The sequence below is a fragment of the Capricornis sumatraensis genome, chromosome 9 (assembly GCF_032405125.1).
Source record: "Capricornis sumatraensis isolate serow.1 chromosome 9, serow.2, whole genome shotgun sequence".
NCBI lineage: Eukaryota > Metazoa > Chordata > Mammalia > Artiodactyla > Bovidae > Capricornis > Capricornis sumatraensis.
This window is the reverse complement of record NC_091077.1, coordinates 73,017,593-73,039,264: the sequence shown is the minus strand read 5'-3', so window position 1 is coordinate 73,039,264 and position 21,672 is coordinate 73,017,593. Positions and strand designations below refer to the sequence as shown.

At 37.3% G+C, this 21,672-nt stretch overlaps 1 protein-coding gene across 1 annotated transcript in view; it reads right to left on the bottom strand.

The window, feature by feature from the left end:
• GABRA1 (gamma-aminobutyric acid type A receptor subunit alpha1) overlaps nucleotides 1–21,672 on the bottom strand; it is a 54,732-nt gene that overhangs the window by 12,561 nt on the left and 20,499 nt on the right. The window contains exons 4-6 of the mRNA XM_068979898.1: nucleotides 15,343–15,563; nucleotides 13,093–13,175; nucleotides 8,133–8,276 (exon numbers count right to left, since the gene is read on the bottom strand). Coding sequence (XP_068835999.1) covers nucleotides 8,133–8,276; nucleotides 13,093–13,175; nucleotides 15,343–15,563 — 448 coding nt within the window. The remainder of the gene's footprint in view (nucleotides 1–8,132; nucleotides 8,277–13,092; nucleotides 13,176–15,342; nucleotides 15,564–21,672) is intronic.

Here is a 21,672-nt window from a genome sequence, read left to right as displayed (position 1 = left end):
AAGTGAAGTTTCTCAGTCATGTCCGACCCTCAGTGACCCCATGGACTGCAGCCTACCAGGCTCCTCCATCCATGGGATTTTCCAGGCAAGAGTACTGGAGTGGGGTGCCATTGCCTTCTCCTAATTTCAGCTACTTATGTGCTTATACCCCTCCACCAAACTGAAAAATAGTTAAGAAGAGAGACAGTTCTTTACATACAGCATGGCTTAAAAAAAAAATTATTTATTGGAAAAGTAGATCTTAGTTGTTGTGTCATGTAAACTCTAAGCTGTGGCATGTGGGATCTAGTTTCCTGACCAGGGATCAAACCCAGGTCCCCTGCATTGGGAGCACAGAGTCTTAGCCACCAGGGAAGTCCATATAGTGTGGCTTTACATATCCTAAATATTCAACACTTGCCTATGATGAAAAGGGATGCATGAGATTTAAGAACACCCACTCTAGTTAACACCTACGAGCATCTCTTTTTTGAAAGGTAAAAAAAATGCTATCTAATTTATTTCTATTTTTCTGTAGATAACTTGGACAATGTCTCCAAGGTCATCTTAAAGAAATAAGTGATTCAAATTTAAGAAAAAGAGCAAAAAACAAACAAACCAAAAAACATTTTTTCCTGAGATTCTGGTAAAATGTAGTCTTGGATAGACACAGTCAGGTTACACCTTACCTCCTAGGAGTAGGCATTATTATTCCTAATCATTCATTCAATTGTAGCCTGAAAAATGTCACCAGCTCAAAGAAAAAAAAATCCATCTCTCATGTAATGCCATAAAAATGAGTGTCTATATATATTCCATTATCATCTTTTGTTGTTCACAGTGTGACATTTTGGGAAGATTCTGCAAAGAATATTTTTTGGATAAGCTGTTGTATGACTTTGTATTTATTTTATAAACCACTTCCCCTCTAACAAACTAGAGAAAGTAGAGGAAAACTTCAAATATTTTGAAATCACCTTCCTAAATTAAATAAAATTTAAAAGTTTGGGTATAACATGTTGATGGAAGAAATTTTCACATATTGAAGTACAGGGAAGTCATTCTGGCTTATACATGATTTGGTTTATACATGATGCTAACTAGAACAGCCTGCCTTGTGGCCTATCAAGCATACATTGTATATCTACTTTAACCATTAAAGAAAATAATACATTTAAAAATTTAAGTGGAATAACTGAGGTTCATACAACCAAAATGGATCTGGTTGGCTACTGTGGATGTGGTTTTACATACATTCTCATATCACTGAGAACCTGAATTTTCTGAACTCTATCATACTTAAGGACACCACCTTGCTATTCTCAAAACAATTATCTACCAGCACTGGCCAGCTGCAACATTATAGTCTCAAGTTTTCCCCATGTAACATTTCAGACCCCAACCAACACTAGCTTAACAAGCACCCTTACTTCTTGCCAACTCCAGTTATAATTTTGGAAAACAACTTATGTAATATTGTGGTTCTTGTCTTTATAAGTGTCTCCCATTTTGCAGCCTGGAAAAACACAATTCAAGTATTTCTTGGATCTGTGTCTCCCAGGCTATAGTCCACAGTTTGGTTCAAATAAACTCTTCTCTATCCCTATTGCAGATTGTTACTTATTATTTCCATCAGTAACATTTAAATAAGAAAAGGAAAAGTGACAAAATCAGAATCACACTGTAATAGTTTAAAAATGAAAGAAAAATACAACAAAAAAGTCACCTAAATTGGATTGAAAGAGTATCTCTAGACATCAAGTATTTATGCACTAAGCATGTCAAATTATTTCCCTCTGATTCGACAGTCAAGAAGAATTTTGAATTTTAATAATATATCCCTGCACATCATGTAACCCCAAGAGAAGCTTGTAAATTAGATGAGACAACATTTTTGACACATTACAATATAAAATTAAGGAAAGAGAAGAAAAGAAGCAGGAATATAATTCTATAAAGCAACACTGCGGGTTTCTTTATAGCTGACTTCCAACGTTTATTTTCCCAAATGTTAGTTCCTTAGAGTAGATCCCTTGCTTAACTTTATTTGAGTTTAGTTTTCTCACTTGTTGAGTAAAAATGCTAGTGTGCTAGTTGTTTCATGGGATGCTGTGAGGATGATATGAAATAACAGATGTGAAAATTATTCTAAAAACTTCTGAGTCACAGGCAGATTTATAGTGTAAAGGTAAATCAGATAGAAACATATTCTCTCTCTAGCTGAAGAAATCCACCATTCATTTCTTTAACAAAATTGTAGTGGACACTGATTCCTTGTAAAGCTTTTCACGTATTCTAAACGTTTGTGTTTTCCAAAGATGCTACCTTTTTCAAAGGAATGAGGAATCAAAAATATCATTGAGGGAGGGGCTCATAGTTTAATATCTGCTTCAGAGAATACTTAAATAGCAATAATGAAACAATGGTTATAGTTCTAGGCCACTTAAATCTCTAGACCTGTTTCCTCACCTGAAATATGATTAGGTTGACCAGACGACTGTATACGTCTTCTCCCTCTCCACCTTCCCTTCTGTGAATTTGTTCTCACATTTTATAGTTATATTATTTCTCTGGAGATCATGTGCTAAGCTGCAAAAATAGGGGCCCTGAGGCCCCTTTGATGAAAGTCCATCACCACATTTGCTCCATGGTCAGTGAAAACAGTTGCTTTCGTCATTCATTTTGATCCTGCCGAGGCATCCTTAACTCATCCAGTGAAGACTATCTCTAGGAAATAGGGTCCTACAGTTTCTCTTAGTCATCTGTTCTAAGGATAAATAGTCATCCACAAATAAGAGACATTCTTATTAAGCAAATCTCACCTATGCTTCCTTTGATCACGTATGTCTATTGGCTTAGGTAAATATGACTTTCTAGTCATCATTGTTGCATTTTGAAAAAGCATTTTTATTACATCTTATTTTATAATTGTGATATTATTCTTACACCTAATGACTAATTTGACAATTTGGCTTCTCTTTATAAGTTACATTGCCATGCCCTTTAATTACAATTATAATTTTTATGTGGGCTTTCCTTAAAGAATTACTTAGGAAGCAAAACATGGTGTAGTAGAATGAGATAGGGGCCCATGCATGGGGTCTAGTTTCAAACTACCTTCCCTGACATTTCAAGCAGAAATGACTTCTTAAGTGTCATCATATAGACTTCCTATATTAACTTCATCATTATTAATAGTAATAGCTAATATTTATTATGATTTGTGCATGTCAGAAACTCTGCTAATCAGTTTACATCCATTTTCTCATTTCAATCTCACAGTACCCCATGAAGTATATCCTCTGATTATCTCCAAAGTACAAGAGAAAAGATGAACAAAGGTCATGCAGTTAATTCGTTGTAAAACCAGCATCCAAAATCTCCTCATATACTCCAGAATCCATCTCTTATGCTCCATGACATGCCATACTGTTGCGTTTTCACACTTGTCTATCCTGCCTGTTACTAGTGTTTCATATGGTTGAGATCATACATGCTATAGTGAGACTTCCCGAGTTCAAATCCCAGTTCCGCCACTCCCTGGCTGTGTGACCTTGGAAAAATTATTAAACCTCTCTGGGCCTCAGTTATATACCATCTTCAAAATGGAAAAAATTATAATACATACACCCTAGGAGTGTTGTGAGGAGTAGACCAAGTCAATGAATGTTAGCTGCTTAAATCACTCAACCCTGAGCTTCAATTTTTCCTAATCATTTACTTGTCTGATTTGGCTCTGCTGGGTCTTTGTTGCTATGCACAGGCCTCTTTAGCTGTGGAGAGCAGGGGCTCCTCTCTACTTGAGCTGGCTTCTCTAGCTGTGGAGCACAGGCTGCAGAACAGAGGCCCAGCAGTTGTGGGCATGCATTAGCTGCCCCAAGCCATGTAGGATCTTCCTGGACCAGGGATTAAACCTGTGTTCCCTGCATTGGCAGGTGGATTCTTATCCACTTGACCATCAGAGAAGTCCTAACCATGAGCTTCTTGACAGCAGGAAGTATGTGTCCCTCATCTGTTCTCGTTAGGTCATTCACATGTTAAACACGGTAAAGGAGCACATTGTTGAAGGAATAAATGAGTGGATAACAGAGAATTGCATCAGATTTGAAAGTTGACTAGACTCATCCTTCTGTGTCCTTGTAACAAGTTTGTTCTGCCAGGTGAATAAGTGCACTTCAAACTGAGTCTCCGACTCATTTCCCTCCACAAACTGATGGCAGATGCTAATGAAGGGACTGTCTTTCTAACATGTTTGCACTGAAAAAAATATAAGTGTTAGATCGAGCCTCGTATTTTCCCTCCGATGGCGCTGAAGTCATCTAGAGGTATTTGACATGAAAGAGGTCAGTGGTGGTATTGCGAGTATGTGTTCATGTGTGTGCTGGTTGCAGGCCAACACCTTCTAGAAGGTGACCTGAATTGCTTCTCTCCTCAAAGAGAATTTTAAGGGCGCCAAAGCTGCTCTTTACTTAATGATTCTCAATGTATGTGCACTTATCTCTCACTCTTCCTAGTCTTCTGGCAGAAACAGGGAGACAATAATGCTCAATGTCTTTTATCTTAATGTTTCAAGGCTCCATGTTGTTGTTGTTTAGTTGCTCTGTTGTGTCTGACTTTTTGTGACCCCATGGACTGTAACCCATCAGGCTCCTCTGTCTATGGGATTTCCCAGGCAAGAATACTAGAGTGGGTTGCCATCTCCTTCTCCAGGAGATCTTCCCAACTCAGGGATTGAATCCATGTCTCCTTCATTGGCTGGACAGAGTCTTTACCACTGAGAAGCCCAGTAGCAGTGGATACTGTGACAAAAATTGAAATAATGTCAAGGATGCAAAATTCATAGCTGTGTGCAACATGGCAAGTATCGGCTCCCTGCTCTTTCTCTTAGTAAAAAACTGACTGCTGCCCTAATGACACTTTTATTAATGGACATTCAAGTTGGTCCATTTTGCTAAATACAATCAATTATGAAAAGGACTAGTGGGAAGAAACTAAGCTACTAGATTATCTGTGCATTTGGTTTGCCATGATCTTTGCATTCTCTAGGCTTCAAGTTCATAGCTGATCATATCCAGGGAACTTTGTGTTTAACCCGCTTCCACTGTGTGGGTGATTGTCTGGTCTCCTATTACAAGGACATGAGAGCCCATACAGACCTCTCCAAGTGTGCTGTCATCCATGTTTCATGGTACCAAACTCAAAGCCATAAGCTGCCTCATAGGAGATGTGAATATGGGATTGAAGGCCTTACAATAGATCTTTGTTTCTTCCCATGGAAATCTTTTAAGGTGGGTTTTTGGGGAGCAAATGCAGAACCAAAGGAAGTGTAGTTCAGGGTTTTATTGTGGAGTGGAAAACATACATCAAACTGAGTTTGAATGTGCTCATTATTCTCCTCCCCCTCCCTCCATACGCTATAGAAATGACAAGGACAAGCTCTTATTTTGCACAGATAAACTTGCTGCTCCAACACAGAATGATGACTTTTAAGGAACCTAATTTATGAGGTCCAGCCAGCTTGTTGGTGGTGAATTGGAACCTTCTTTCTCACCTGGTGTCCTTTTGTGACTCTTTATCTTTTCTGAGTAACAAGAATGTAGGTAGGTTGGCTTAGAAAACCAGAAGGGAAAAGGTCTCCAAGTTCATCGGACTAAGCCACTTATTTTGCAGACATAGGAACTAGAACATAAGGAGGGATCCTGTGCTGCATTAAGGTGATTGGCGCTAGAATAGAGTGGAAGCATCCCTTCCTCCCAACAACCTTCATATACACTTGTCCTATTGCTGCTGCTGCTGCTGCTACTAAGTCGCTTCAGTCGTGTCCGACTCTGTGCGACCCCATAGACGGCAGCCCACCAGGCTCCCCCATCCCTGGGATTCTCCAGGCAAGAACACTGGAGTGGGTTGCCATTTCCTTCTCCAATGCATGAAAGTGAAAAGTGAAAGGGAAGTCACTCAGTCACGTCCGACTCTTCGTGACCCCATGGACTGCGGCCCACCGGGCTCCTCCGTCCGTGGGATTCTCCAGGCGAGAGTGCTGGCGTGGGTGCCACTGCCTTCTCCGTCCTATTGCTCCTGCACTTGAAATGCCATTTCCTGGACGTCTCCCAACCTCCATTCTAATACAGTAGGGAGAGAGTTTCTTGAGGGGAAGTTCAAGGCATTCTGAATGCCTTGGCTTAGAACAGCGATTATTTGACTCCCAACAAATGCATATTAACAAAATGAAAGTCAACCCCTGAAGCGATCCTTCCTTGATTCTCCCAGGCTGAATTCACTAATTTTTTATTCATTAGTTCAAAAATATTTACTTGGTGCCTCTTCTGTTTCAGCTACTATAGTAAATCATAGGGACACAGAAGGCAGGCAGGGACTTGCCCTCCCCAAAATGTTAATCACAGCACTTAACACCCATTTTGATAATTATAGTTTATGTGTTTGTCTTCCCTTAGACTTCAGGTTTTATGAAAGCAAGATATGTGTCTTGTCTATCATTGACTGTAGTGCCTGTCACAATATCCAGTCAATTACAGCATTCAATGTTTAAAAGTAAACACTGCTCATTTTAGTATCTTTTCCAATATAACTTGGTGAGAAAAAAATAATTTTCAGTATTTTGCATGTTCTGGGATATCTTCAGGACAATAACAACAATGACAGCATACCATTTTGAGCATCTACTGTATAACATTCTGCTTAACATTTTATATTATCTTTAATACAAAATTAGAGGCTTCCCATTCTTAGAAGAGAACAGTTTCTAATTAGTTAAATGAACTTCTCAATGTCACCAGGCTTCTGAGTGGCAGGACTAGGACTCGAGCCCACATGTTTCTCACTGCAAAGCCTGACACATTCCCATTATGCCATGTGCATTTCTAAGGTAGGTAAAGCACAATGGGGAACAATCTTCTCATTTTTCAAAACAAGAAACATAAATGTTTCAACTTCTAGAGTAACCAAGGATGCTATAAAGTGGACAAAAGATAAGTCCTGTTAAGCAGCAGTTATCCAATAATCAGAGTAAGATATATTGACCTATCACTTGAATTTAGAACGATCAGATTATGACCATGGTCCTAATGTAAAATTTGAAATTTAAGAGAGAAATTTTTCTGAGATAAAGAGTGATTCTGCCCTTACTTATCATTTAACTTTTTTTTTTTAGAAATTACAAATCAAAGTTAATGAATGAATTTCAAAATTAAAAGGCAATTGTAAAATTGTTGACCCTTGCTAAGCTTTTAGAAATTGAACATAATTAAAAATATTGGGATTGAGGGAGTAAGTTTTCCTAATTTTTAGGATACAAATTTTATCAGTAATTATCTGGCCCTGTTATCACATATCAGTTAGTCACAAAAGGGATACCTGAATAACTAAACTCATATTATTTCTTGAAACTTCAAAAGTTTAAAATTTTGGATTTTACTGCTTGATAGAAAATCTGATCTAATTATGAGTATTTCATTGGTAAAACAGTTACAACACTGAGAAATACGGTGGTCCATCCACATTTAATTCCAAAATAGAGTAATCAGGGTAGGCTTTAGCTGTGGAAGTTTCCTGGCTAGAGTTACAAATGAAGTTAGGTGTGGAGGGAGTGAGATGGGGAAGGTGTTTTGGCATCCTATGTGTAATGACTGCTGCTATAAATTTACCAAGATTTATTGAATCAAGACAATAAAAGGGTCCTAGATGATATTAATAGCTAGCATTTATTAAGAGTTGTTTTATGTGCCCAAAGTATGATAATTTACTCTTTATGGATATAATTTATTCCTTCCAACAACCCTATGAGGTGACCACAATTAACTGGCAACTTGGAGAAGTATTCAACCCATATATTCTTCTCTCAGAGTTCACATATCTAAATACAGTTCACGTATCTACCCTGATCACACAGAACCACTTCTTTCTTTCGTAAACAAACAAACAAACAAAAACCAGGGATCAAAAGGCATGAGATGTCAAATTCAAGATCATAGGTCTATAGAGGTTATACTAGTTCCCAGCCTAACTGTTCCCCAGTTTACTGTAATTTTTCACTCTCCTTACTTCTGTTATTGAAGGACTTAACTGAATTTACAAGTTTCTACAAAAAGTTTTTTTGGCTCCTTCTTCCCTATCTAAAGTTCCCAAATAGGACTTACCTGTACTAGACTGAACAATTCCAGAATCTACTGTTTGTCCAAGAAGATCATACTGGTTTAGGCGTGACCCATCTTCTGCTACAACCACTGAGCGTGCTGGCTCTCTGGTCCACTCATAAACAACTTCTGCTCTTGTATAAGCATCTAAAAGGGAAGAATGGAAAATGGTCCATGTGTTTTGGCACTCTTTTGACAAACTCTTGTTTGTCAGATGGCAGGGTCTTACCAAAGAGGCCACCCTGGGCTTATGGTACCTGGAATCATTGAATGTTAAGGTGGAAAGACTTTAGAGTCACATTGTTTACCTCGTTTTGTTTAAGTGGCTCGGTGATAAAGAATCTGCCTGCCAAGCAGGAGACACAGGAGACTTGGGTTCAATCCCTGGGTCAGGAATATCCCGTGCAAAAGGAAATGGCAACCCACTCCAGTATTTTTGCCTGGGAAATCCCATGGACAGAGGAGCCTGGTGGGCTATAGTCCATGGCATTGCAGAGTAGGATACAACTTAAGAGACTAGATCACTACCACAGTTAATTTGTGGGAAAACCAGATTAAACCACCACAGTTACTTAGTGGGATAACCACTATAAGAATATAGAATGCTATTCATTCTGCTCCACTGCTGTCAAGAATTTTCTAGAGAAAAAATCTCTACACTATGCTCAAAAGCTAAGCAAAGATAATTGGTCATCATGTAAGTAATGATGAAACCTATTCTAGACCTGTGTCCTTTCTTGACAGTTTAGAGCTCTTGTGACTTTATTGCACTGTCATTAGCAACAGTGCCTAGATCTGTCTTTTTATACTGTGTCATGTGTTGCCAATGGGCTGCCACTATAGTTGTAGAGGGAAACAAAAAGTGTTACTATCAACTTATGTCAAATGATACAGTATCTCATTCCTTGCAATTTCTTAGAAACTCCATTGTGTATGAAATCCACCACAAATATGCTATTGTTGTGAAAGCGGTGGTTACTCATTGCCTTTATCTCTCAATAGAAATCTTCCAAAATGTAGAGTAAATCCACATGATGAAATTTTTTGTTTTAAATATAGAAGACAGATACACCTAAAGACTCAACCTAAAGCTCCACAATAGGTGATACATCTTCTTATTCCTTTGTGTCAGTATCTGAGAAGTAGGACCTATAAAGACTTTTTTGATTTGACACTCTTCAGCCTAAAGAAAAGATTAGAAAGTCTTCAACCACTTAGTCAAAAATGTTAAGCTCACATTTCAAATAAATCAGTAGATAAGAAAAGAATTTTTAAATAATAGGAGAAGGGACTACCATGGTGGGTCCAGTGGTTCAGACTTCGCCTTCCAATGCATGGGGTGCGGGCATGATCCCTGATCAGGGAGCTAAGACTCTGCATACCTCAAGGGCAAAACACCAAAAGGTAAAACAAAAGGTACGGTTTTTCCAGTAGTCATGTATGGATGTGAGAGTTGGACCATTAAGAAGGCTGAGTGCAGAAGAATTAATGCTTCTGAACTGTGGTGCCGGAGAAGACTCTGGAGAGTCCCTTGGGCAGCAAGGAGATCAAGCCAGTCAATCTTAAAGGAAATTGACCCTAAATATCCATTGTAAGGACTGGTGCTGAAGCTGGAGCTCCAATACTTTGGTCACCTAATGCGAAGAGCTGACTCATTGGAAAAGACCCTGATATTGGGAAGGATTGAGGGCAGGAGGATGAGATGATTGGATGGCATTACTGATTGAATGGACATGAGTTTGAGCAAAATCAGGAAGATAGTGAAGGACAGGGAAGCCTTGCATGCTGCAGTACATGGGGTAGCAAAGAGTCAGACGTGACTTAGCAACTGAACAACAACAAAAACAGAAGCAATGTTGTAACAAATTCAATAAACACTTTAAAAAAAACTGAAAAAAAAAAATCCAAAAAGCATAGACAGTATCAAAAGGGCATCTGCTGATTGACACTGTCACTTAGGTTTTATGGGCCTTTGTTTTTTCATTTGCATGAGGCAGGTTCACTAAATAATTTCTAAAATTACTTATTATTCATAATTCTTTCCCTCTCTTCTTGTTTGTAAGACAATGCTTGGTAATTAGTCAGGAAATGATCATTTATTAAATCCTGACTACATCTAGCACTTGCCTAGATTTTATTATCCAAATATAATCTGAATCACTTTTTCTAGAATCAAAGCATTATACTGTATATTCCTCAGAAAGCAGTTGAAAGATGTCAGCTGCCTCTGTATACTATCTTTGCATTATCTGGCCTTATACAAAAGGTGTTATCCCTAACAAGCAGAAAATGTAAGGTAGCACTGACATTCAGAATCTCATGGAGGGTGGTAAAGAAGACGTCTGCATTTCCAAGTTTGGTTCTTAAGCTACTTCAGATACTTTAAAAACATTTACTACATAGTGCTTTAATAAATTATCACAAAATCATCTTGCTTATCTCTTCCTTATTCTCTTCTCTGAGATTTTGGCAAGATGTTTCCTTTAAAAGTTGAGTCAAAACATTTCCAAATCACTTTTGCCTTAACGTCTTCATCTCTGAAATATGCTGGTTAGGCCAGGTTAGAGAAATGACTATACAATAAGTGTACAGCCATTACCATTTCCCACATTACTGGCAGGTACAGCAATTCACCATGGTCCTCTTTCCCACCAAGCATATGCCATCTGAGCCTGCTCTTCAATGTATGTCTTCTCTGTTGAGGTTTAAATCCCCACAGTCCCTAAACTCTCTTTTTTTTTGAGGCTTAAATACTGAATAGATATTTAAAACCTGATTATATTCTTTATCCATTCAATAAATACTTCCTGAATGCCTACATTATATTACTGTGCTAGAAAATGCAGAACAAAATAGATTTTGCCCTTAAAGAGTTTACAGTCTCCAGATAATAAGTGTTAAAACTAACAATTATCTTGGTGATAAATGGTATAAAATAAATGTGTATTATGATCAAGAAGACTGATGGGACTATATACACATTTTGAAAAGGACTTCACAGAAGGTCCTACAAACTAATATTTACGCTGAGATGTAAGGGATAAATAAAACCAACCATGCTAAGAAACAAAGGAAAGGTAACCGCAGCAGAGAAAAGAGCATATGCCAGGGCTCTGAGGTAGAAAACAGCTTACTTATTTGTCTTTAAATTTCAGTTTTCTTATATAAGACACTATTTGTGTTCCATTCACTATCCATTTTCTTCAGGATGACAATGTGCCTAATTAAATGTGCCTTGTTTCTCTAGCCTCCTTTGTATTTAGCACTGGTCATGTGACACAGCTTTGATTAATGAGATGAGAGAAGATGTCTGTTAGGATTTTAGGGAAAGTTTTTTTTTTGATACAGGCACTGCTCCTTTCTCCTCTGCTCCCTATTTTTCTTTATTTTGAAAGTGGAGGCAATGGCTGGAGTAGCAGCAAACATTTTTTCATCAGGAAGAACTTCTAAGAATATCTTGAAACATCATCCTTGTTAAGATGTTAAATTAACCAGCAATTAACCAATAATCACTTACCTTCACATATCTTGTATGAAAATTTAGACTCCTTTTTTTAAGCTATGCTCACTGCTTAAAAGTATTCCTGATTAATATACTAAACATATAGTTAAATGTCTAAAACAAGATATCTCTGAAGGCAAAAAGGGACACTATTAGTAGTTATACTAGGATTTTAGATATAAATCAGTACCATTTCAGGCAAAAACAGTACTGATTTTGTATGATATCTTGAACTATAAGGTTATTTTGTGGATTAGCTGGGTTGATTCATATACAAATATTTAATACATAGCCTGGCATATAAGTAACACATAATATAAAATATTGTCATTAAAAATGGAACTGGTAATCAGAAAAAAAATGTAATAGGTCATGGCATAGAACATACATTACATTGGGAAAAGGATTGAGAGGGGATAGTTATCACCTATGGCCTGTGTAGCTGACAGTTTTTGAAGTAGGTAGTTTATCCTTGGGTTTTAGTATAGAATGAGATTTATAAATAGAGAAAGTTGTCTCTCCATGATTAGTACTTTTAGGAGCCTGAAGGCCCTTTGCTATTTTCTTTGCTTGCTGTCTTCCTACACTACCACTATTTTTCTTCTATGAATCATATCTTCACCAAAATAGTTGCTCAGATTGCCTGACTAGTGAGAACAGAAAGCTGGTTAGGTTAGTCCAGAAGTTGAGTCAGTCCTTATATGTAACTCCCCTGCAGAAACCAGGAATACATTATCCCTCCTGACTTTATGCATGCACGCTAATCAAAAGCAGAAAAACGGGAAGACCAGAGAGCCTAACCGGCTGGCCACTGTTCTCTGGGCTTCTCTAATGTGTGCCTGCATATTTCAAAGATGTAGAAACCTTGAAAGTTATTACAATGCGAATTTATCTAAGATGTCTTCAGAAGCAATAATATGTAACTAAATTTCATGAGCTATCCAAACAGATCTAAAAGTGTTTTCAGACTATGATTAACTCCTTTTCTGGCATCATCTTTAGGTTAAGGCTTCCTTATTAAGAAAATCTAATTATTGTCCTTTGCTATCTACCAATATTTCCATCTGATAAACAAGTCAAATTATTAAGAATAAACATCAGTAATGGTATAAAATAAACACAATGACCTCCATTTTTTGGAAAGAAGATGGTATCTATGAGGCATAAACATCCATACTCCATTTGGTTTTCTATGAACACAACTTGAACAAAAATGGAATTTTTTCCACTAAATAGTAAAATTCATTTTTTCTTGTCCAGAGGATAGGGAATAACCGTTTCCTGAAAGGATATTAAAAAGTGAACTAAAAGATGGTTACTTATAGAAAGCACTTGCAATAAATCACTATTTAAGTTTTCTTGATACTCTTTATCTGTCTCTCTAACGTTCATAATGAATTGGAGGTTGCTTGCTTAAAGACATGCTCTCATAAGAATCAAAAATAACATAAATTTACTCACAGCTTCCAAATTTTAGAGGGCAGGCATGGGCATCCATAGGGAAATCCTCCAAATGCATTGGACACTCGGCTCTCACCGTCAGTCTTAGAAATTAAGAGAAACATAGGGCAGATTAGATACTTTCTGATGAATATGATTGGGATGCTATTAACTAGAGCAAATATATTAAGAAAGCAAGAAAGAAAAGCACAAACAGCAGTGTCATACTAAGCTGTTAATCATCAAAGGATCTGAAAAGAATTACACAGAGCGCTGGGGCTTGAGCTCCCTGCATCATACAGGAAATTCCCACGGGCTATCTGTTTTACATATGGTAATGTCTATGTTTCAATGCTGTTCTCTGTGACCATCTACGGAGAAGGCAATGGCAGCCCACTCCAGTACTCTTGCTTGGAAAATCCCATGGACGGAGGAGCCTGGTGGGCTGCAGTCCATGGGATCAAGTTCCCCACTTCATTTCCTAAAATAGCACTAAATGCATTAAACAACAAAGGGATAGGTGAGGGACGAACTGTCCTCAGACTTTGGGAAGCTGAGAGTCCCTGAGACTCCTTTATATGTGATTTTACTCTATTCCAACTGTTTAGTTTTATATACAAATCCACTGCCTAACGGAAGCCAGGACTCTGCAGAATTTCTTTTTAGTCCCTATGTTCTGGGAACATGAATTCTATTTATGTTTTAAAAGGGTAGTCAAGAAAGGAATTCACTGAAATATATTTGATCTCATTTGGTCGAACTATGGAAAATTTGTACCCAAATTCCTCACATAAGTTTCAGAAAATATATTTATCTATATTATTAGGTAACTCAAGAAATGTGATAAGGTGTCTTTGTAACTGGTAAAATCATGAAGTCATTATAATATTAATTAAATATGAAACATGTAAACTAATAACTAAACTCATATCCTTAAGTCAAACTATTAGGAAAGTGGTAACAAATTAGCAAAGGTGGTGAGACATTTCAGAGAAGGGGGTTATGTTAGTTCCTGATGAAGAATGTTAGATACATCAGGAACCTTTAATAGCTAAACTTCTTAGTATGTGCAAATCCCTCCTCAGATAACTGCCAGCTACTAGAAATACATGCTAGATTTAGGCTCAAAAACAAGTGTGGGATATTTCACAAGGGAAAAATATTTCAAATTTCAAATATAAACAGATCCTGCTTGGATGATCTGGAAAGTTCTCAACATACCTGTCCACTGATCCTCTATTTTCTTTCTCTCTTTTCTGAATTTTTCATTCTTTCAGTCCTATTACACGTTTACTAGTTGAATCCAACATCTGTCTCCAGTGGCACCTGAAGCATGTTTTGTTTGTTTCTGATTTGGATATTTGGGTATTAAAAAGCTAGGAATTTTGGAAGCTTTCTCTAAAGGCAAAGTATCACTCTACTTTCATTCTAAACAGAATCCTTTAAGTGGAGGCATTCCCTTCATTAACTTTTCATACCAAAGGAATAACTGAATAGCCTAAATTAGCAAGTGCTGGCCAGATCTACAAAAACAACATTTCAACAAGTCATTTGGATATGAAATAACAGCTGCCTTTAAGCATAAGTCCTCATTTATGAGTCCTCAGTGAGTTTCTCATAAAAAAATTTATCTAAAAATATTCAAAACTTTTTTTTGATTCATGCTTCTTTCATCTAACCACAAATGAATGATTGGTTCAGATGCTGAGCTGTCCAGTAATCTCAAAATGGGGGAAATATTTATAAAGTAAAAATATACATATAGTCTTCAGTTTAAGCAAAATTAGTAATATTTATATTCTTTCTCATTAACATCATTGTGAATTCATACACTTCTTCAATATGTATACTGCCACATGAATTTATGTTTAAAATTTTTGAACTTTTTCTATTTTCTTTTTTTTTCCCCACTTCTTTTTAAATAGAAACATTTTCAGATATATATAGAAGATAGCTTCTAGAAATTTGTAAGGCAGGAAGCCATGAAGTAATAGTAGAGAGCAGTTCCTCTATTGAATTAGAATATGTTGGAGCTATATATTGCATTAGTTACCATACACTGTAAACATTTTCTTCATTTTTGTCTAATCATTTTACTTAACACTTTGACTTGCATAATATTTCAGCCTGTTTAGTTTTCATAGTAGAGTAAGTATTAATATTGGAAAACAGGAAACCAGATGCTCTCCAGTGGCCCATCAGCTGGATGTTCATCTACACATGGAAGAGAAGGTCTAGAAAAAGTCATGGGGAAAGCGCAGTCCTCCTCACCTCATGGTGTACAGCAAAGTGCCATCCTCTGTGATGCGCAGGAGCTTGTTCGGCATGGTCATGTTGTGTGCCACTGACTTCTTTCCATTGTGGAAAAAGGTATCCGGAGTCCAGATTTTACTTGCCATTAGGTTATTTAATCGGAGTACTGTCATAGGTCCTTTAAATTTTAACCTTTCATCCTTCCAGCTTTGACGGAAAAATACATCTATTGTATATTCCTAGGGAATTTGGGAAAATGGCAAAGAGTTCACTGTGCTGTATTTTGTAATGCCAATGTCTTATAAAGACAGTGCATCCTTTTTGAAACTTTAGAAGCAAAACACGAGCTGGATGATATTTCTACAAGTAAATTTGTGGTGGCCTGAACCTATTGGTGTCAGGTGAATCCTTGGTTGGCATAATCACTTTTAAAATATCTAAAATATCAAATATTATTTTGTCAGAAAAATTCTGCTGAATATCTTCTCAGATATGTGAAGGAACTTAGTACCTTACTTCCACCCCACCTCCATCATATCAGTACTCAAAGGGACAGAATATACTGCAAATAAAAACAGAACTCATGTTACAGTTTATTACATACATGAAATAGACAATTTTAGTTCTAAAAATAGACTATAACATTCTAGGGACCCTCTCATGGTCTCTGAAAACCCCAATCCCAAGATGCTAATGTTGAAATAATCTTCTTTTTGGCTAAGTAAACATTTTTATTTTGGCTAAGTAAACATTTTCCCCTACAAATAATGTATACAGACTTTCAGTTCTACACAATGAACAAGATTATTAAAATAAGAAATCCATTTCAATGGTAATTTGCATCTTTTCCAAAAAAAAAAAAAAGACAGAAAAGAATTCAGAGTATGCAGGTGTGTGTGTGTGTTTATGTGAGTATATATGTGTATGAGTTTCAGCTGAAACTCCAATACTTTGGCCACCTGATTGGAAGAACTGACTCATTTGAAAAGACCCTGATGCTGGAAAAGATTGAAGGCAGGAGGAGAAGGGGCCAAGAGAGGATGAGATGGCTGGATGGCATCACTGACTCAATGGACATGAACTTGAGTAAACTCCAGGAGTTGGTGATGGACAAGGAGGCCTGGCCTGCTGTAGTCCATGGGGTCGCAAAGAGTCGGATATGACTGAGTGACTGAACTGAACTGATGTGTATGAGACAGAGGAGAAACGGTGTGAAGCTCCTCATCATTCATAGCCAGGGAATCTATTTATTTGAATAAACGCAGCATTCCTCATGGCAATACCCAGAGACAAACATCTGCTAATCTGAAAACAAGCAATGAGATTTACCAGCTCCTAAAATTGAAAGGGGTAATAATATCAATCTTTCTTGCAGGACTTGCTACACTGACACTAAAACTGGAACTCAGAGGTTTGAAATAAAGACTACCATATTCTCGATTAATCTTCAAATGCTCCAAACTGGAAGGAAAACTAACTTAAAAACATCATGCTCCATTTTCTTAAACCCCTAAACCCTGATGTATCAGAAAGCTGCTGTTTTGTTTTTCCTTTTTTTTAATCTTATACATGTTGTCTTTAGGGCATGTAAAATAAACAGTGTCTATGTTCAGGCTTTTTGTGCATGAATTTTACTATATCTTTCTTTCCAAGGGTTAATGCAAAATTGCATAAAGTTTGAATGAAAATTTTCAGAGCACTAGTTGGCATTGCTGAGTCCCTACTGATCAAGTAAAAACTATTATTGGTTAGTTTATAATGAGAGGCTTTCTTGGTGGCTCAGTGGTAAAGGATCCGCCTGCCAATGCAGGAGACACAGTTCAATCCCTGGGTTAGGAAGATCCCCTGGAGAAGAAAATGGCAACCCACTTCAGTATTCTTGTATGGAAAGTCCCATGGACAGAGGAGTCTGGTGAGTTACAGTCCATGCAGTCCCGAAAGAGTTGCACATGACTTAGCCACTAAAGAACAACAACAAAGTCTATAATGTACCAGGCATAGTGGTAAATGCTGATTGAAATAGAAATTTAAAAAGTGTAACATGACACCAGTCTATCTTTGCAGGCAAGAGAAGTTACTGTTTTTTTCTGTCTGGAAGTGTCAGATGAGAAGCACTGGGATATGTGACGTAGGAATTTACTTAGAAACATGTGTTAAGCATCCGTTAAATTTGACAGAGGGAGAAACTGTTTAGACTTGGAAGCTATAGAAGAAACTCGTGGAGGAGTAGGATGGGCTTAGAATAGTGTTTTTCATGCAGAGAGAAATGAGGAGAGTGCCTGTGGATTGCACCAGGAAGGGATCCAGAGTAGGAGTGCTTGCCAGGGAAGCCGAATGGATGGGTTTAGTCTGGGTTGTGCATGTTCTTGTCTCTGGACAATAGACAAACTTGTAAGTCAGGGCTATGACAATGATGCTATCTATGTCTGTTACTCAGGAGTCAGTCACATCAGCTCTATATTTTATTAGGCTGCAAAACTTTAGCCTGGTCAACAGTGGAGGCAAGGGTCATTTTTAAATCAAGGTTCCAAGGATGTCTAAGCTGACCATATTACTATAAATCTAAAGCATTGTTCGCTTGTTTGCTTGCTCCAAGGAGATTTTTGAATATAAAATAAATGTTACCTATAAGATAAAATATATTTATCATCAAGTCTTTGACAAGATATATCCCAAAGGCTAAGATTCAAAAAAATGTCAAAACCTGTCAAGCTCCTAAGGCTTACAGTTTAACATATTGAAAGCTAGCTTTATTTCCCTGTGTTAATGGTGGACAATGAAATCCCAAATTCATTTAAGATACTCTCTCTTTAAATATCATTCTGGTTACACAAGCATGAATGTGCACACACATGCATAAACCTGCACAAAGAGCAAAATTAAATAAGCTTTAATTTTTATGTTTCCCTGTGTTAGAAGTAGAAATTAAAACTGATATGAAAGCAGTTGATCATGAACACTTCTTGCCTAATCAAGGATGAAATATTTGGTTTCCCATGTTTTGGGAATGGCCCCTGCAATATTGCCATGGTAGCTGCAGGCAACTCCCAGTAGCTACTTGTACAGCCCGACCTCTCCCCATGGTCGAAATTCACTAGACCAAGATGTGCCAGAGCTCCTTCTTCAGGAAGTCAGAATAAGGAGGAGAGGGCAGAGCCATAGCATAAAGCTTACAAATGTAAATTATAAATCTGCTAACTAGAACTGAATTGTCCTTCTTCCAGATGAATGGCCTTAGGCAATTTTCTTATTTACTCTAACACCCTTGGCTGCCAATAAAGTAGGGATCATTGCAATACTCATTCCACTTGCCTGTGGTCAGAAGTGAGCCAACACAAGCGAAAAACTTGTAAGACGTTCTAGACCACAGAAGTTCTCAGTAAACGTTAAAAGGGACTATTGGTCTCCCATTTTGTTTTTTTATCAACACAAATTTGTATTAGATTTCAAGGTATCGGGGAATGAAAAAGTGTTATTTCTTTGGAAGGGTGGTAGGACAGGAAGTGAAGAAAGTGAGAAAGTGGTCATAACTAAGTAAAACAAAAACAGAAGGCAAAATAGAAGACTCCACAGAAAAGTGTCTGAACAAATAAGAAGTGCTGGTGTTCCTTCAGAGTTCAGTGTACCAGCCTCCACCACTCAAGCGAAAATTCTCTCCCAGTTCCCCTTTTCAATAGAGCAGGTCCCTGGAGAATATGAGCCTTATTCTGAAGACAGGGACACAACATCCGTTATGTTTCTAAATAAATATTGTACTGAAGTGTTCCCACTTGCACAATTTATTACCATCTGTGTGTGCTGTGATTTAATACATTTTAAGCACTATGGAAAACAGAGCTTTCTGATTGTGCTGCCTGGATATTTTTGTCAGAACCTAGTGCCCTGGGAATGTGCAGTTTGATTGCCAATTAATGGTTTTTAAAATAAGGAGTTGTCCTAATTTTGTTTTCTATTCCAGATGAAGTCAGATACTTTGGGATCTGTGGAATCTCTAAGGACAGGCAGCCTGAGTTCAAGTTGCTACCTAGCTGGGTTACTTTTCTACTCTAGAAAATGTGGATAATAATAACATGTAGCAAAAATTTTGACATGGGGATTAAGAGATATATGATCTATAAAACTCTTAGCACAGTGCCTAACATAAGCATTCAATAGTGTTTAATGTTGTTATGGTTATCATTATTTAGTTATTAGTACTCAGTTTAAAAACTACATTTCCTGTCTTGAAAATTAGCTTTGTCATTCTGCCTTTAATTTTGATACTCTCTAAATCATTCCACTTTTTTTATGGATAATTCTCCCATAATGTAGTTTAAATATTAATCTTTTCGAAGTGGTTAGGTACAGTTTCCAGTAGTCACTTAGGAAATCAGTTGCAGACTTAAGGCTAATTTGCTTCTGTGACAGAACAATTAAAATGTTGGCTTGTTTAAGAGTTTTAGGCAAAACAATGTCACTGGTTTAGACTCTGTTCCCTTCTTCTTACCTGATTATTGACCAAAGGCCATGTATAAAAAGTAATTTATGGTAATCTTAGGGTTAATAGTGTATCCAAAATCCTAGTGAGAATCTTTTGTCTAAGGGAAAAGACATCACTGTTCATGCAAAATATTTTTCAAGAGAAAAGTGCTTGACTGCATATGGCTTTATTTGGGCACTGTCCCTTATTAATTTCTATTGAGCATCTACTCTTCCTGAGAGATTATGCTAGGTGCCAGAGATAGAGAATAGTCATATTATTATTGGGCTTCCCTGATGGCTCAAACAGTAAAGAATCCACCTGCAATGTGAGAGACCTGGGTTCTATCGCTGGGTCAGGAAGATCCTCTGGAGGAAGGCACAGCAACCTACTCCAGTACTCTTGCCTGGAGAATCCCATGGACAGAGGAGCCTGGTGAGCCACAGTCCATGAGGTCACCTAGAGTCAGACAGGACTAAGCGACTAAGCACACAGCCTTATTATTATTAGGAGGAGGAGTAATATCTTTACTAGTGTGCACTATTTATAATGCTTTATCCCCGCTCATGGTGTTCCATCTATGAGAAGAAAGCTTCACCAGTGCAAAACTTCCGAAAGTTCTCCTTTCTCTCACACTCTTTTATTCAGAGAGGGGAGAGAGGACAAGTAATTTAACTTGACAGGAGAATTTGGAAGGAGAAATTAATTGTGCCTATCTCAGCAACTTCCTCTTGTCTTCTCCATTTTTGATGCCAGCTGTCCAGTAGACTTACAAATGCTACTGTGTTCCTCCATGCTCCATGTTTTGCATGGACAGTCTCCACCCTTGCAGAAGGAAGCCAACATTTCCTGCTGATTGGGTGGGTTACTCTGGCTGACCCTGGTGTTTACTCTCTGGAAACCACTTGTCTGCTGATATAAGCCACCTTCTAGAATACCACCATTATTAGCAATAAACATTAGCAATAAAGATAATATCTTCCTTTTTCATGTCCTTTACTCTGCTATCTTATTTCTCAATCAGAACTCAGGTAGGAAAGAGGGTGTTATTTACTGAGTCCCAGAAGACCTTAATTTTTAAAAGTTAATGTAGACTCATAAACCTTTTACCAAGTAAGTAGAAATTAAACACTTATTGTAAAACAGCAAGGCATTGATAGTATAAGAGATGTGAAACAAGCTTGCCTTTATGTCATTTGGCATCACTTTAGGAAAATAAGATACTAATATAAGATAAGTAACTTAACAAAACAATGCTATATATGAGACCAAAAGCTAAATTGTATTTTACAGTCAATAAATATGATTGAATGAAGAAAAGGAAAGTTAATTTGTTATTGGATGAATAAAAGAAAAGTTTTCATCAAGCATTTGGGTCTTGATTTGGACTTTTGGGGAAATAACAAAATTTAAATGGATAGAGATTAGAGGAAATTTCTACAAAGGGTGCATGCCATCATAAGGGATTCAGAGACAAAAAATAATAATAGTTACTATTTATTGAGCACTATCGATAGACCCTTATTTATGTATCTCATTTAAAATTCCTAACAGTCCTGCAAGGATGCTGTTGTTGTTGAAGTCTTACAAGGATGGGTGACTATGATAATATATCAACTTTAGAGGCTTTGAGCCTTACAAGATTGATTTGCTCCAATGTCACTCTGCTGTCAGTGATGAATTTGAATTCAGCAAGGCTGAATCCTAGAGTCGGTAGTTCTAGCCCCCAAGGGTATGCTTCACAGAAAGTAATACTTATGCAAATCACTGAATAGTCCATGGGAACAAGTGAGGACGAGTGGTAAAATCACATATGGTTATTATGGGATACAGGCAGAGGAGCTTAAATTTGACCTTAAACTGAACTGGGATATATTAAAGTTTCTTAA